Source organism: Protopterus annectens, chromosome 7.part0 (assembly GCF_019279795.1).
Source record: "Protopterus annectens isolate FY-2018-M chromosome 7.part0, PAN1.0, whole genome shotgun sequence".
Taxonomy (NCBI): Eukaryota; Metazoa; Chordata; order Ceratodontiformes; family Protopteridae; genus Protopterus; species Protopterus annectens.
The window spans coordinates 867,106,368-867,122,267 of NC_056739.1; the positions used below are offsets into that span (position 1 = coordinate 867,106,368).

General features: G+C 36.7%; 1 protein-coding gene across 15 annotated transcripts in view; it reads right to left on the reverse strand.

Moving 5' to 3' along the window:
* The window catches only part of CADPS (calcium dependent secretion activator), a 2,296,269-nt gene that overhangs the window by 546,020 nt on the left and 1,734,349 nt on the right, over positions 1–15,900 (reverse strand). For all 15 annotated transcript variants that reach the window (XM_044077436.1, XM_044077434.1, XM_044077437.1 and 12 more), the window contains one exon: positions 3,273–3,374. In XM_044077436.1, coding sequence (XP_043933371.1) covers positions 3,273–3,374 — 102 coding nt within the window. The remainder of the gene's footprint in view (positions 1–3,272; positions 3,375–15,900) is intronic.

Genomic DNA, 15,900 nt, shown 5'->3' on the forward strand with positions numbered 1-15,900 from the left:
ATGATAGCTAAAGCATGGTAATGGCATTTCCTCTGTGGTGGTCAGGGTATAGCAAAGTCCCCTGTGAACAGGTTTTATGAGGGCAACATTTTTTTCAGCATATTCTAGTAAATAAGAATTAATGGCATTAAAGAAGAACAACTCATAGTCGCAGGTGTCCGTCTGGAACACTTTAACATGCATATACTCAGTGGCATGGTCAGTTAAATCAACGTATATAGTCAGGACACGTGCAGCCAAGGTAACTTTGACTCAGCAGTGTTACAAGGCCTTCCACTTAGCTTTGCTTATGCATGTGTTATTTTATGTGGGAAGTACAAAAGCATGACCTCATGACCTACTTCCTTTCCCTTCTTTGAGTTGAAAACTCTGCAGAAGTATGTTGAGGAGAACAAAAATTGCTATCTCATTATTGTTTAGTCTGCTGGCTAACTTCAGGGGGAAAACATATTTAAGCATTATGAAGGAATACTGAAAGACACCAGAATAACATGAACTTTGGAAAGGATCTTGGCTCAACATACTACTCAATCCTCTGCACTGTACTTCACACATTAAAGTGGCTTGAACCTCCCAACCACCTCAACTACCTACAGTTAAATACAACACATAACATGATATATAAACTTTATGCTTGTCCTGCAATTAACAACATTCTTCTTAGCTACTACCCTAACAGACCTCTTTGCTCAGATGTCAAACAACTTATCTCCAGCCATGAACCCCAACATTTGTCATGGTCTCTGCCTCTACTCCTACGTTGTAACTAAAAATTGTAATCCCTTCCCACTAATCATCAGATCCAACCCAACTCTTCTGATGTTCAAAGTCATGCTAAAAGAATTCTTAACTAAGTCCTGGATCTGCTCCTCCTCCTCTCTTAGCTAAATTGACATTTACTAGGACCTAACTGTCCATCCCCTACTCATATTTCTTCTAACACCATCTTTTATCAGCTGTATTCTTACTAAAATCCCTACGCCATACAACTCAACAACATCATTATAACTAAATTTATGTGTATAATGTTGAGTGAGAAAGTGTCGCATCTGAGATTAAATATGGCTACTGACTTCAAAATGTACTATACTCTGAAATGTGTATTATCACAATTATGTATGTATTTTGTAACTTCTGATCTGTAAATATTGCTGCTCTCAATTTGAACATATTACATTGTGATATATGTGGAGAATTTCTTCCCAGGCCTATGCTTAAAACAGGTTCTTCTCGCCCAATGATATTTTCCTGGAAGGTCCAATGGAGAATAGTGGTTTAGCCAGGAAAAATACAAATAAAAATAAATAAAATAAATAAATAAATAAAATGTGCATCACCGTGAATAGACTGTACATACACTTGTAAGAACATTTGTTAAAAAATGTGTGTTGCAACAGACTAGCAGTGCATTCACGCCTAAGTTTTATTCCTGTTACTCTCTATAAATTTTGTATCACCTTAATCATGTATGCTACCCCTAACTCCAACCCTGCATATTAATTTACAAAATACCCTCTCCCTAACAGTACCACTACACACATACACCTATCAAAGCTAAATGTGCACAGCAGTAAATCTATCCGCTCACCTAACACTACCATGCAAATACATATACTCACACACACACACAAGCATGTGCACATACACACACAATCCTTTGACTAATGCTGAAATGTTCAGTACATTGAAAGTTTTCAGAAGATTTCAGCATTACTAAACAAACTCCACTTACCTGCATGTAAACATACTTCATGCATCCTATGAAATGTCAATGTTCCCAGCACCAACACTTCTGGAATTTGAAATTAAACTCTATCAATAAAACACACAAACATACATACACAAACACAAATGCATGCTTGTGTGTGTGTGTGTGTGTGTGTGTGTGTGTGTATATATATATATATATATATATATATATATATATATATATATATATATATATATATATATATATATATATATACATGCATACATATATATATATATATATATATATATATATATATATATATATATATGTGTATGTATATATACAGATATACGTATGTATATACACAAACACACACAGACATGCATGTGTGTGTGAATTTATGTGTGCATGTGATTGTGTGCATGCATAATTTCATTCAGTATATCAAAAAGCACCACCCATGCTGTGATATATGACCTTGCCATACCCCCTCCAAGCATATCAGCAACTGCACTACAGAAGCCCCCAAGAGATATAACAAAGTCTGGCCACCACTACAAAGCAGGACACATACACTCACACACCCACACCAATGCACAAAACGTAACAGCTTAGGCATTTTGTAATTGTATAACTTTTGACTAAAATTTCAAATTACAGTTCATGGGGATCAGAAAGTATAATCATATTGAGAAATAACTGCCTGCATTTAACAATCTGTAAAAGCACCACCCATGTGAACCAGGTCTTTGCCATACCACCTCCAAGCATATCAGCAAATGGACTGCAGAAACCCACAAAAGATGGAACAAAGACTGGCCCCCCACTACCAAGCCAGCAGGACACATACACTGACAAACCCACATACTCACACCCAAACCCACACAAAAAATGTAACAGTTAGGCATTTTGTAATTGTATAACTTTTGACTAAAATTTCAAATTACAGTTCATGGGTGTCAGAAAGTATAATCATATTGATAAATAATTGCGTGTATCTAACAATCTGTAAATTGATCATGGTTACATATTGACATGCATTAAAACTCTGCTGTGTATGTTACTTACATGACATGTCATTGTACAGCTTTCTTTAACAGCTGGAAAGCCCTTGCTAAGAATAGTTTATTCATACCCTCATGCATATATGTCTCTGGGCTGTTTGAAGGGGAACAATAAGAAAAAGCTTAAAAAACGGGGAAAACTGTCTACACCACAATCACGGAGTTTGCTAAAATTAATTTTCTAGGAAATGCTTAAGTATTACCTTTCTTGAATGCTTTCAAAGATAAACAACTACACAATTTATAATCTGTTTAAACATCTGTCCATTCTGCGTAATATTTCGGATGCTATTTTTGAAAGTAACTAAAAATCATAAGTAATTATGAGTACAGGAGCTGAACAGACATAATACAGTACTTCAAATTAGTTACACACTAGCATCTTTAAGGTGATTTACCAATAATCATTATTAAAAATATAATATATTTAATCAAGAGATGACCCAGATATACACCGTATATAATTAAGAAGAGGTTTTAATAGAAGGAACCAAACTCTGTATCATATTACATACCTAAAATGTGTTATCTGATTCTCTAGAAGCAGGCGGAGTCTTTCTTTGATTTCTTCAAAACGTTCTTTCTCATCTACTGTTACGGTACCAATTCCATCCGGTCTGTAAGAACCAAATACAGCAAACATGTAAAATGTGTTTTGCCAAATGCATTATAAATACTGCACTGAATGTATTTATCACTATATAGCTTTTTGGCTGTGGAAATTTATGAAGAACTGTTATATTAGTTTTGAACATTTGTTTATTTACAGCTGTAGTCTGTGGGCTACAGGAACTATTTACTCTTAAAAGAGGATGATGCACTCAGTACACAATGTAGGAGAAACAATAACCCTCTCTTCTGACCCAATTGCAATGCAAACCAAATCTGGAGCACAAAGAGACTTAGTCACAACAAACACCATACTGCTAGCTTGAATATGGTGATAAAGGTACTCCCAGGACAAAGTATGATACTGCCGTTACTAAATCAGTAAACATATATGACTAGAGCTGAGATCTTCCTTAAACATCCCATGCTGCTGTAGATTTTCCATATTCTGTACACTGACACCATGCCCATTCCAAATTTAAACTTTGTTAAATGTGGGTCTTGAAAGAAAGCAAAGCCAGCAGGAAGCAACTAAAAAAACAAGGAATGTAGCGTCAAGCCTGCATAACACAGTATGCAAATTATTTACTCTTCTGTATACATAAAAATATACTGAATAAAAGTAAGGTTAGGAGGTATAGAGGGATAAAGCCCTGACTACAGCTTAGATGACGTGGTTTGATTATCTGCTCAGTGCTTGACTAAGCTGGCTGGAGAGGATAGGATCGAGTGGTCACTGCACTTCCCCCATCCAGGAGGCAGCTCTGGCTTGCCATTTGCATGAGCCCTAGCCAGAGCACTAATTGTTGCCCCTGTGCTGCATGAGCCCATGAGCATGCTTTACCAGTTGTCATTTGTACATCACTATGGCAGCATGCAGAAGCACTCTCCCTCTTGCAGACAGCCACAGCAGAAATCAGGGAACCACTGCATTGGGGGTGGGGGGTGCTACACAGGACCCGAAAGCTGGCCCACTCCCTAACACCTGGCTGAAGCCACTGAGGAATGAATGTGCTAACTGGACTATGCAGGTAGGAACAAATGGACTGCATGGGTCTAGCCTAACCTGGCAAAACTTAGCTCTTGCCCCATGGAATAAATGAGCTGACTGTGCACAGGCACAACAGTCAGTGGGCCAGTACTGTGGAATGAAGGGAAATCCACTTTACGGTTGCATTGTTTCTTCTCTTTTTAATGGCTCACTAAAACACATTGTTGTGTAATATGTGTTTTCTCTTACAGCAGGACCACCACAGCCCAGTCGAGTGCAGAACAGTAACATGGTTCGGGATTAATATTTAGTTACACAAAAATATTAGAAAAAATATTCTTATAATTATAATTTTAAATATTTCATCATATGGTTTCTTCTGAATATGACACTGTATAAATGCATTACTTATTTCTACTCTATTCTTAGGATAAAGTAAGAAAATGTAATTTTATCACCTTTACTCATTTCACAAATTATACCTTGATATGGTACTCATACAATTATAAAAGAGGAAATAAACCATTGCAAAGAATTTTCCTTTTCATGCGTTATACGTACATGGCTTCCTTCCTAATTATTACTATTCAGTTTAACATTACATATGCTGATATATCATAATAAATCATAGACTGCTAAGAGGTGACCTGTGTCTGGCATACAAGGCAATGCTGATGGATTTACTGCACATTAGCAAGTCAAATGCCATAAGAAATGCTCAGTCTAGGGATCTAAACCTCTTCTGCAAAAGCAGAACGGTTTGGAGGGGTGTGGCAGGTATATTTTACAGAGGACACAGCTGTTCTGGAACAGTCTTTCCACCCACATAAAACAAAGTTCATCCCAGTCAAATGCAAGCACAACTTGGATCTATGGATGGGAGACAGAAAACTTATCCCAAGACTGGCCCCTGCATTACTGATGGACAAAGGAAGCTACTAAACATTTTATTCCATGCATGGGTCCCCTCAAATTATGGGTCTATATTAGATCAGCGAATGCTTAAACAAGTGAATGCCGATTGATCGACTTTATTTTAGTGAAAGTTAAAAATATCGAAGCAACAGAAACTCAAATTTTTTCCTAGGGAAAGAATTTGGTTGTCCGTTTCTGTTACTTCGGTATTTTCAGTGCTGTTGTGGAAAGTTACAAGTCGGATCCAGGTAAGTGTGCGATTGTGTGGATGTGAGTGTTAGGGTGGGATAGGTGAGTTAGGGTTAGGGCTCGGGTTAGGTATGTGTGCGATTGTGTGGACGTGAGGGTTAGGGTGGGTTTAGGTGAGTTAGGGTTAGGGAGCGGGTGAGGTGAGTGTGCGATAGTGACAGACCTTAGGGTTAGGGTTTGGGTTAAGGTAAGTGGATAGTTAGTGGTGTGTGCATAGTTTAGTGTAGGGTTAGGTGTCAGATATTAAGTGTATGTGTGTGGATTTCTGTTTGTTTGGTGTGCTTGTGTTGTGTGTATGTGTTTTGGATCAGCAATTTTTTTCCCTAGGAAAAAAATCTCTGATCTGACAGTTCGAGATTGTAAGCTTTCGCTTACATAAGGTCGATCAATCAGTGTTCGCTTTTTTAAGCGTTCGCTGATCTAATATAGACCCTCAAATTATCTATGGTATGATCCCACTTATTATCATAATTATCAATCATGGGATGGGTAAGACCAATCTATAACCAGATGGGATCGGTTAAGTATTGCAAAAAAAGGGAAACTGGCTAGTCTTAAAATTGTCTGACTCACCACCGTTAAAATAGCAAACAGACCAAGACACTGTCCAACTGTATTTGTACTTGATATAATATTTATTAATACAACTGACCAAACACTACTGTTGAAATATTAACACTTTCCTTATAATGTGGATTACCGACAAATGCACTGTACTTTCCTCAAATGACTCTCAGTTCATGATCAAATGTCCTCCAAACCAGTTGTTTTCAGTCACTTTTATACAGCCTAAGTTTAAATCTTCTTAAAACATTTTGACATATTTGTGATTTTACTGTAGACCATGCCAATTTTTGTCCGTTAATCAATTTCTAAAAATGTTGTACACCTCACCCGTTTTCTGTTTTCTTATCAGTTTCTAAAAACACCCAGGTGTACTCTTGTGTCATGATAGCCATTTCTTTTTGCACTGTTAGCCATTTTTCTTTGTTAAATCCATTCTGGCAATTAAGTCTTTGCATGTATCTAGCTTATCATATTATTTCAGCAAGGCTCTATTTTTCATCAAGCCTGTATTATCATAGCCATCTGTTACTAAAGTTTTAAGCCCACAGCATATCTTACTGTCCTGCAAACATATTTTTTTCTAGGCTAATCACACTTGTTTACTGCATACTTCTTTCAGCATAATTTGCAGGCTTTGTATCACATACTTTTTCTGAAAATATCATGCTGTTACTATAAAAAAGACAACTTTACTTTTATATAATATCCATCAGTACTTAACATATGAACTTATGAACCTATAAATTGCTGAAGTTCTGCCTTCACTAAAATTTCACCCCTCCACCTGAAAATTCTTATGAATAAATTGCTCTCACAGATTCCATGTATTTTTATGTAGGTCATGTTACAGCTGCTTTAGATTTTGATTTCTGTTTTCGAGTAACTGTAGTACAGTCTTATTATGTGTAGACAATTCATTTTCAATATCAAGATCAAAAGCATTATTTCCTTTGTTACAATAATTTGCACTACCAACATTTTTAACAAAGTACGCTATAGGGAATTTTTAAATATATTAACTTGTTGCATTCTCAAAAATAAAAACATATTCCCAAACATCTCCTTTTCCCTTCACACGTCCAAGAACTGCTTTTTACCTGTGGAAAAATTCACTGAAGTTTACTTGGGGTAAAAAAAAAAAACATATGCAAATAATTCCATGCAGAAATCCTAAAGGCATTTTTTTTCTTATTTTAACTATAAGAATCAATCAGAAAAGGTAAGAAAATGTCACTTTGGGTTATTCAGTGAAGAAAATGTCATTCTTAATTAATCATGTAAGACTTACTATTCAGTTCCTTCAACGCTCATTCATTCCACCTTCTACACATTAATGGCTCTCCCAAAGGTCACCCTGTATGCACACCCTACTTACCTGTGAATCAAATACATCTCCTGGAAACATCCTAGCAATTCCAGCAGTATTGAACTGTATAAGGGTCAAAGATCATCTCAATGCAGGCTCCTAAATTAAGGAATAATCATTGAGACCTGACCATGTATCTAATAATTTCTTGAAATAGCTACATGGAATTGCTTTTCCTAATCTGCACTGATTCCAAGTTCTTAACAACACCATGACTTATGAATTTAGTTCTTAAGAAAGTTAATGCATTTTGAAGTTTGAAATTCAAAATTTCTATCATGTGATATCTGTTTAGTGAAAGCTTAAAAGACTTAGTAGGGCAAGCAAATCCTTCCCTGTAACCAACAATAATTAATATATAATAAATTATTACTTTCTAAACATGAGTAGTATGAAAGAGTTTTACAATTCATAATTCCTTTTATAAACTTCCTTTGAACACTCTTGAGCACTGATAAAAACACCTCTGAGTATCAAAAAACAAATAATTATATTCAATAACAGGCATAACATAAGCTGCCTAAAGTTGCACAAGAATATTTTCAGATCATGTCATAAACTTTTTGTAAAGTAATCCCATGATATTCATTACCTTTGTCTTAAATGTGCATGTATTTTTCTTAAATAATAAATTATGTCTTAAATAGACATCTAAATTCTTATAGTCAGATTGCTAATCTGTGTGTATATTCTGGTCTAAATGAACCAAAATACACTTCTCCACTTTTTAGGAAATGAATACTTAGGCCACGTTAATTGAACCATTCCAGCATGTCATACACACATGAATTAAAAGAAAAGTAGGTCAGGTATAGATGTTGAATTTGCACCAGGTTTAATATTATTGACATATTTGGCCATCCAATAACTACAATGAGTGTTTAAAGATAACAATACAAAATTAGACAATATAGGATCACATATGGACCCCCAAGGAAATCCAAATGTAACCTCAGACCATCTAGAATAATGATCTGAAAATTAGCAGGACATCTGCCAATGCTGACATTAATAGGTAGCACCTTGTTTCATTATGCCTTGATAAATACTCCGTGAATCTCTTTATCAATTACAACAAAGTCAGATTCATGATGTTTTATAACAGTAGTAAGATTTCAGAACTATTACCTGACTATTCAGTCCCTAAGCAACCTACCCACTAAAGGTAATGAAATAATGAAATGTATCACGTATGCAGAGTTCTGGTTTTGCCCTACCTTAACACTGTTCAAAATTAAATAAATGATATTTCAGTCTGGAGATGCAAATATATTCCAACATCTAGAGATGAAGTAATTACTACACAAATAAAAAGGTTTTTGATAAAAAGTCAGTCCTTTATTTCATGTGGCCTGCTTTCAGTACAAAGTTGGCAGATCTAAGGTGGCTTATATTCAAACTGAAGTAACAATACAACTCTTTAAAAAAGAGATGAATAATTTGAAAAAAATATATAAACTAATGTTAGTGTTCACTGATTAGATACGATCTGTGTCTACCAGCTATGCATACTATGTTCTGTTCAAAAGAAGGCATAATTTCAAGAGATCTTCATAGCTTGTTGTCTTATGGCAGAGGTCAGAAAGATTTTTACATCAACACGCTAGTCTCTTGTGTTTGTCATGTCTGCTTTACAACATTTTGTTGTCTGCTGAATTGTGATATCTACAAACTACTAGCCTACAGAATCTAATGGTATAAGATAGGATAAAAGTAACTAGTAAATTAGCAGAGATTTTTGCTGTGATACATGATTAAAGGTAGCTTTGTTTTGTGGTGTTTTTCAAATAAAGTAGTTACTTTCCATATTTATTTATAAAAGAATATTTTACACATTGTTCTTCTAGAAATGGCAAGGTAATAAGGATGTTTGTATCTGCAGAAAAGCACATTTTCCATGTATGTGTGTTGGGGGGGATCTTCAGCCTCTTATTGAGCCGGATTAAGGGCTGAGAGACTATCATGCTTGGTGGTATAACCATTTGGATTGTCAAAAGGGACTAAATGGGACAAGCCCAAGGTTGAACTGGCAATGTCACATAGCTGAGGGGCTTGGTGTATGTCACTTGGATAACAACTGAGAGAGGGGGCCCAGCTGAGGGAGGGAGTTGGTACAAGCTAGGTTGCACCAACTGGCTCCCGTGGAAATGCTATGTTGATGAACTGCCGGATTATTAAATTGTGTGTTACAGCAAGTTGCTACAACACCATTTCAGTATTTAAAGGTCAAGCTATACATATATATAAGGTACGTGTTCATAGAGAGAGAGAGAGAGAGAGAGAGAGAAGAGAGAGAGAGAGAGATAATAACTGGTAGATATAAACATAAGCAAGGATAGATATATGTATCTTATTCATTGGAATCTGTTTACAGCTGTAACCTAATGCAAAAACAGTACATGAGACCAATACAACATTTTGAGATTAAATAGCAAAGAATCTTGGTTACACAAACAGCAGTAAATTACACAGTTCTGAGTTTCTGTGCTAGCATCCCGGGTTATCTAAAGAGTAATAAATTACAAAATGCTGAGGTAATATAGTTACAGAAGGGTTACATAAAAAGTAATAAACTGCACACATGACTTAAACAGAAAACAATATTGTTGTGAAGAGATTAGTCTTAAACAAATGTATTATGTGCTTTGTATAGAGAAGGTGAGCTATACAGTAAATACTAAACCAAAGTTTGATTCTACTATGGAATCCCGAATGCTATAATGCTCAGGAATCAAAACACTAAAAATGAATGTGTAAAACATAGAAGAGCGACTAAATAAACTGCAGGTGTTTCTGGATAGGTACAAGCCTCCAGCTCCCCTTGATGTTAAGGACAAGAACTCCAACCTCCAGACCTATGTATCAACTCTATGGCTGGACTAATTCAAAGAAAGGGGACTCTCCCAGAACAAAGGAATCACTGCTGGCACACAGAAACCCCACTGGTAGCGATGTCCCATGGAAAATAACAACTGCCTGGCTGCTCTTCAGTGTTCTTTGCTTTGGGCAATTGATGGCCAGGGAATATTATACTGGACACTTGTAGATAACATCCATCTGTTCACAGATTGACCTCTCTTTTTTAAATACATAAAGATCATGTTTGCAGTATTGTTTGAGATCCATGGCAGTCTGTCGTGAATAGTTTTAAAAAGGGTTTACTATCAAAAGATCTAAAGTCATTTGGTCTAAAGTTCATATGGTCGACAAATATGGTCGACACATGACTATTAAGTAGGTCATTTGGTCGACAGTTCATTTGATCGACAGTCTGTCGACATTATGTTGACAACAGCCAAAGATTTCCCCTGTCAGCACTGTTGTGCGACCTCGGAGTTATAATATATAAGTAGGGGGGTGTGGGGCTGCAGGGGGAGCACAGCCTCCCCTGCAAAAACACTAGTGTTATTTGCATGTGTCTATTTACCATTTGAATGTCGACGTTATGAATTCGATCTTTTGAACTTTAGACATTATGATTTCGACCAAATGAACGTTGACCAAATGACATTAGATCTTTTGATAGTAAACCTTTAAAAAGTGTTTAAGTGATGTACTGAGTGCTATTTTGTTCTGAAAGTTATTTTTTTTGCTGTCTTTACTGTATCGGTACTAGCTAGTGTTTCGTAAAATATAACATCTCTTATCTGCACTAAACTGAGTTCATTTGCAGTAAAAAAGCTTCTAATTGCAGCTTCAGTTGTGCATATTCCGTGCCGTAACCTTGTATTTCAGAATTAATGAGGTCAGGCATCTGGTTCTACTCACATACAAGACATTATTCTGATCAGCTCAGTATTCACAGTGTAACCTAATGACATCTCAATGATTGTCTACCTTAGGCTCCTCTAAACATGTTCTTTAGTTACATCCATAACCTCAAAGGTAAGGTCTAGATTTGCACTGAACTCATAGTCAATGGTGCTACATATATAGAACCTGCGAATAAACCTGCTGGCTGACAGGTTCAGTGAAAACATCACTCCCCTGTCCTTGCCACATATTCCCCAAAGCATTCCTAACACCTGTCCCCTGCCTAGTATCTCCAAGGAGCAGGTCTTAAATGCCCTCTCCAAGGCCAAAAACAGCCTGTATGGGACCAGTCAACATCCCAGGCTGTGTTCTACATGGGTTAAAACAGGAATTAGCATCACCATTGAGCATGCTTTTCAATCACAGCACTGGCTTTGTCCCGGTGGAATGGAAAACAGCTACCGTCATCCCTTTGCACAAAGGGGGTGCATCATCCACGAATCCCAGAAACTATAGACCCATTAGCCTGACCAGCCTTATCTGCAAGGCCATGGAATGAATCATCATGGACCTTATTAACAAAGATACAGGAACTAGCCAAATGCTCAACCCTGCCCAGTTTGGCTTTTTCAAGGGGAAATCATGCCTGCTAAAATTGGTGGACTTCTTCTAGACAGTCATGATAGCCCTAGATGAGGGCAAATCTGTGCATATGGCCTACCTAGACTTAGCCAAGACCTTTTACACAGTCCTCCACTCAGGCAACATTGATAAACTCACCCAGCTGTGTAGCAACCTATATATTGTCAGGTGGGTTGCAAACTGGTTCACTGACAGAACTCATATGGTCAAAATAGGGGGCTCCACCTCCTCCAGCACACCTATAACCAGTGGACTTCCACAAGGATTGGTTCTGGGACGCCTTTTGTTCGGAATCTACTTCTCCGAAGTACAGGCTAAAACTAAAGGACTGTGGCTGACAAAGTTTGCTGATGACTGCAAACTGGGATTGATTACTGAAACCCCTAGTGATGTCAACATCCTGCAAGTTCTTATGCAGACTAATGACTGGTGCCAAACTCATGGTCTTAAACTTAATGCCACAAAATGCATTATCATCCCCTTCGGCAAGGGTGATGTTCCTCCAAAATGTAACATCAATAGCAATACCCTAAACACATAGTCAGTGGTGAGATATCTGGGCACACAGGTTGACAGCAACCTTAACTTTGATCACCATGTCTCGACAGTGGTTAGAAGAGCATTTTACATTGCTCATGTCATAAGTAAGGGCATTGGCTCCAGAAAAAAAAGGTTATAACCTCCCTGTACTCTTCGTTCATCAGGCCAATAACAGAGTACAATGCTCCCTTTGGTATGTTCCTTTTCAAACACCTGTAGCAATTGGAGAGACCACACAGGTTCCTTACAAAGAACATTCAGAGTCTTCAAGATCTGTCTTATGCAGACAGACTGAAATCATTGTCACTTTACTCTGTGTCATACAGACTGCTCAGAGGTGACCTGTGCCTTGCATATAGAGCAATATCCGACCCAGCTTTAATGTAAATGCTGCACATTTGCAAGTCAAATGTCACAGGGATCACTCGCTCAAAGGGCCTTAACCTGATATGTGACATCAACAGAACTTGCTAGACAGACAGGTTTGTCTCACAGAGGTTGCTCCACCTTTGGAACAAGCTTCCTATTTATGTTAAACAAAGCCCCTCATTGGCCCTATTTAAATACAATTTAGACAATTGGACAGGTAACTGGAAATTCACCCTGGGGGTTCCACCTGTGTCCCTCCTGGACAGGGGCAATAGGTGCTGATTTTAGTGTCTGCTTGAACCAGACATCCTTGGGAACACTGGGTTGAACTCGGCTAGACTTGTAAGGGCCCTGGGGCCATTAGCCTAGTAACTCCTATGATCCTATTATCCTATGATCCCATGTGCTATGCCTATAACATCATTGTCTTCTTAGCGCAGCTCCAAGGGACACAACAGTACTGCTCTACAACCATAATTTTCTTCCAGATATTTTGGAGTTTGATCCAGATCAGAGGCAGTTCATGACAGCAGTTGCTATACATTTCACAACAATTTCTTCCAGGGTGTAATGCAATGGGATTATTTCACAACAAACATGAGCTGGGGTGAGGCCAATTGGAGAAAATAGCAAGGGCTCTGTCAGTGATATCATGAGAAAATCTTACATCATCCTTGTGTTTACCAAAAAAGTCTTTTACTTAGGGATATAAGAATTATCAGTGTTGTGTTCAGTACTTTGTGGAATAAGTATTCACTCATAGCACCTATAGCTGATACACTTTTTCATGGCTATAAATATTTTCAGTAGTTTTAAGGTGAATTTGTCACCTCTGTTGTATCATTAGCTAAAATGACAGTGACATTCTTTAACTCTGACAATAATAACAGAGCTTAACTGATGACATTTCACAGACAGTCTCTCCTTATGACAGCAAGCAAAATCTATATTTAGGGCCATAATCTTAAACTAACTTGGAAATGGGTAGGTTTCCTGATCCTGATAGTACCATAATCTGCATTTAAAATAAATACCTAGTACAATGTTCTAATTTCCAGTGTTGTGAAGTCTCATTCTGTTGAACTTTTGAACTTCTCTTCTCAATTATGTAAATTTCAGTGATGTGGTAATTCAGTAGAGTAAAGCATATATATATATATACATACATACATACATATATATGTATATATATATATATATATATATATATATATATATATATATATATATGTGTGTGTGTGTGTATATATATATATATATATATATGTGTGTGTGTGTGTGTGTGTATACATATATATATATATATATATATATATATATATATATATATATATATATATACTGTATATATGTATATTTATAATATGCACACAGCATGCTTCCTCATCCCTGCCTTCAAAAGGGAGCCACCTTCTCTGATGCTAAAATGGGATTAAAGTAAGAGGACAAATGGCTACATTAGTATATTTCAACAGATTTGTACACAGCATGCCTGCTCATCCATATCCAGAAAAAAAAGCAACCTTTCCACTTACATTTCTAAGTTTACATTAAATATAAAGTGAAACAGCTTTTCTTTGAGAGATTTTCCTTAACAACCTTATGGAGGATTACTGAAGAACGTTAACCAGGTTGTTTGTCAAACCAGAATTATTGGAAGCAACAGACATACTATTAAATAAGTATGAGAGATGCTCACTAAAGATCAGAATGATTGTACTTCATTGTAGGCAGGAGAAATGGGTTATGTGGTACTTGAAAATGTGCAAGGCTCCATCAATAATTTCAGTATTAGACCATCGGTGATCTTAGTATTAGTTTAATATGACAGTGCTCTAGGGGAAGGGGAAAGCAATCTACAGTAAATAACATGATGTGATTGTCAAGTGTCCTTCAGTGATGACCTCACAACTCAGTATCATGTCAGGCACCAGAGAAAATGATTGAAAAAAGATATCTAAAGGCCTAAGGAGGCCAATGGGTAGGTAAGTAAAATGGTGAAGAGGCTGGCTGAGGCTGAATATTACAACAATTAAAGGAATTTAGCTAATGTACTGTACATGATGGGAGGGCAATAAGGTGAAATGTTTTGACATGACACTTAAATATCTTATCAAGACAAAAGGATGCACAAAACAAAATCTGTTCAAATTACAAAGAGCCATCAGGTGTGCACTGAAGCAGAGGCAAATAGGCTGTCCCCAAAAAATAAAGTGTACTATGTGATTAACAGATGCTTGGAACACAATGTCAGAAATGAAAGACATGAGGAAAAAACTTTGCATGAAAATGAGAGTCTCACAAGTATCCTCAAAAGCAACTTTTTTAAAACAGATTTAATATTAGCATCCAGACTATGTGGGATAAAATAACTTTTTTCTGATGAAAAATGAACAGATTCACCATTTCTAGTATTTCAGGAAATTAATGAATGATATATTTCTTATTAAGACACCAATAGAGAAATCGTACCAACAATGTGACATTTTATTTCTGTTACTGCATAACAGTTCAAGTCAGACAAAAGAAATATTGACAAATGGTTATGAAAGCATGCCGGGTCTCGAACTGATGTGCAATCTGAACATCAGTTTTATCATTTCTGCATGGGGATAATGGCACAACACGTACAACTGATACTTCTATGCTCCAGGGCTCAGTACTTGTCTCCATCTGTTGTCTGGATGATGTCTACACATCTATTCCATGTCCCTACAGTTTTTTTTTCAGAAGAATTAGGCTTTTTCCTTCATCTAAATGACATGCTACATAGTTTGACTGACTAATCTAATAACATATTCCTAAGTTTGATTTTAAGAACTGCAAGAAAGACACAGCCAAGCTGGGATCTTTACTGTGTGACACTTTAAAGCTCTTGGGTTGTGGAGGTCCATAAGCTATACATATGACCCCTAAAAGACGTGTATTTTACCTATATGGCTTCTGAATGCCCATGACTTTTAATTCGTTACATCTTTATAGATACGTTAACGTTTATACTGTGGAGTTCTCTACCAGGATCTCCAGTTAAATTAGTCCTTATCTAAGTGTCTATTTCTTGATTACTTTCTGGTGATCATACTTTTCCCAGATACTATTTTCTATGCTCCTATACTTATTAGCCTCTACATGTGTCAGACCA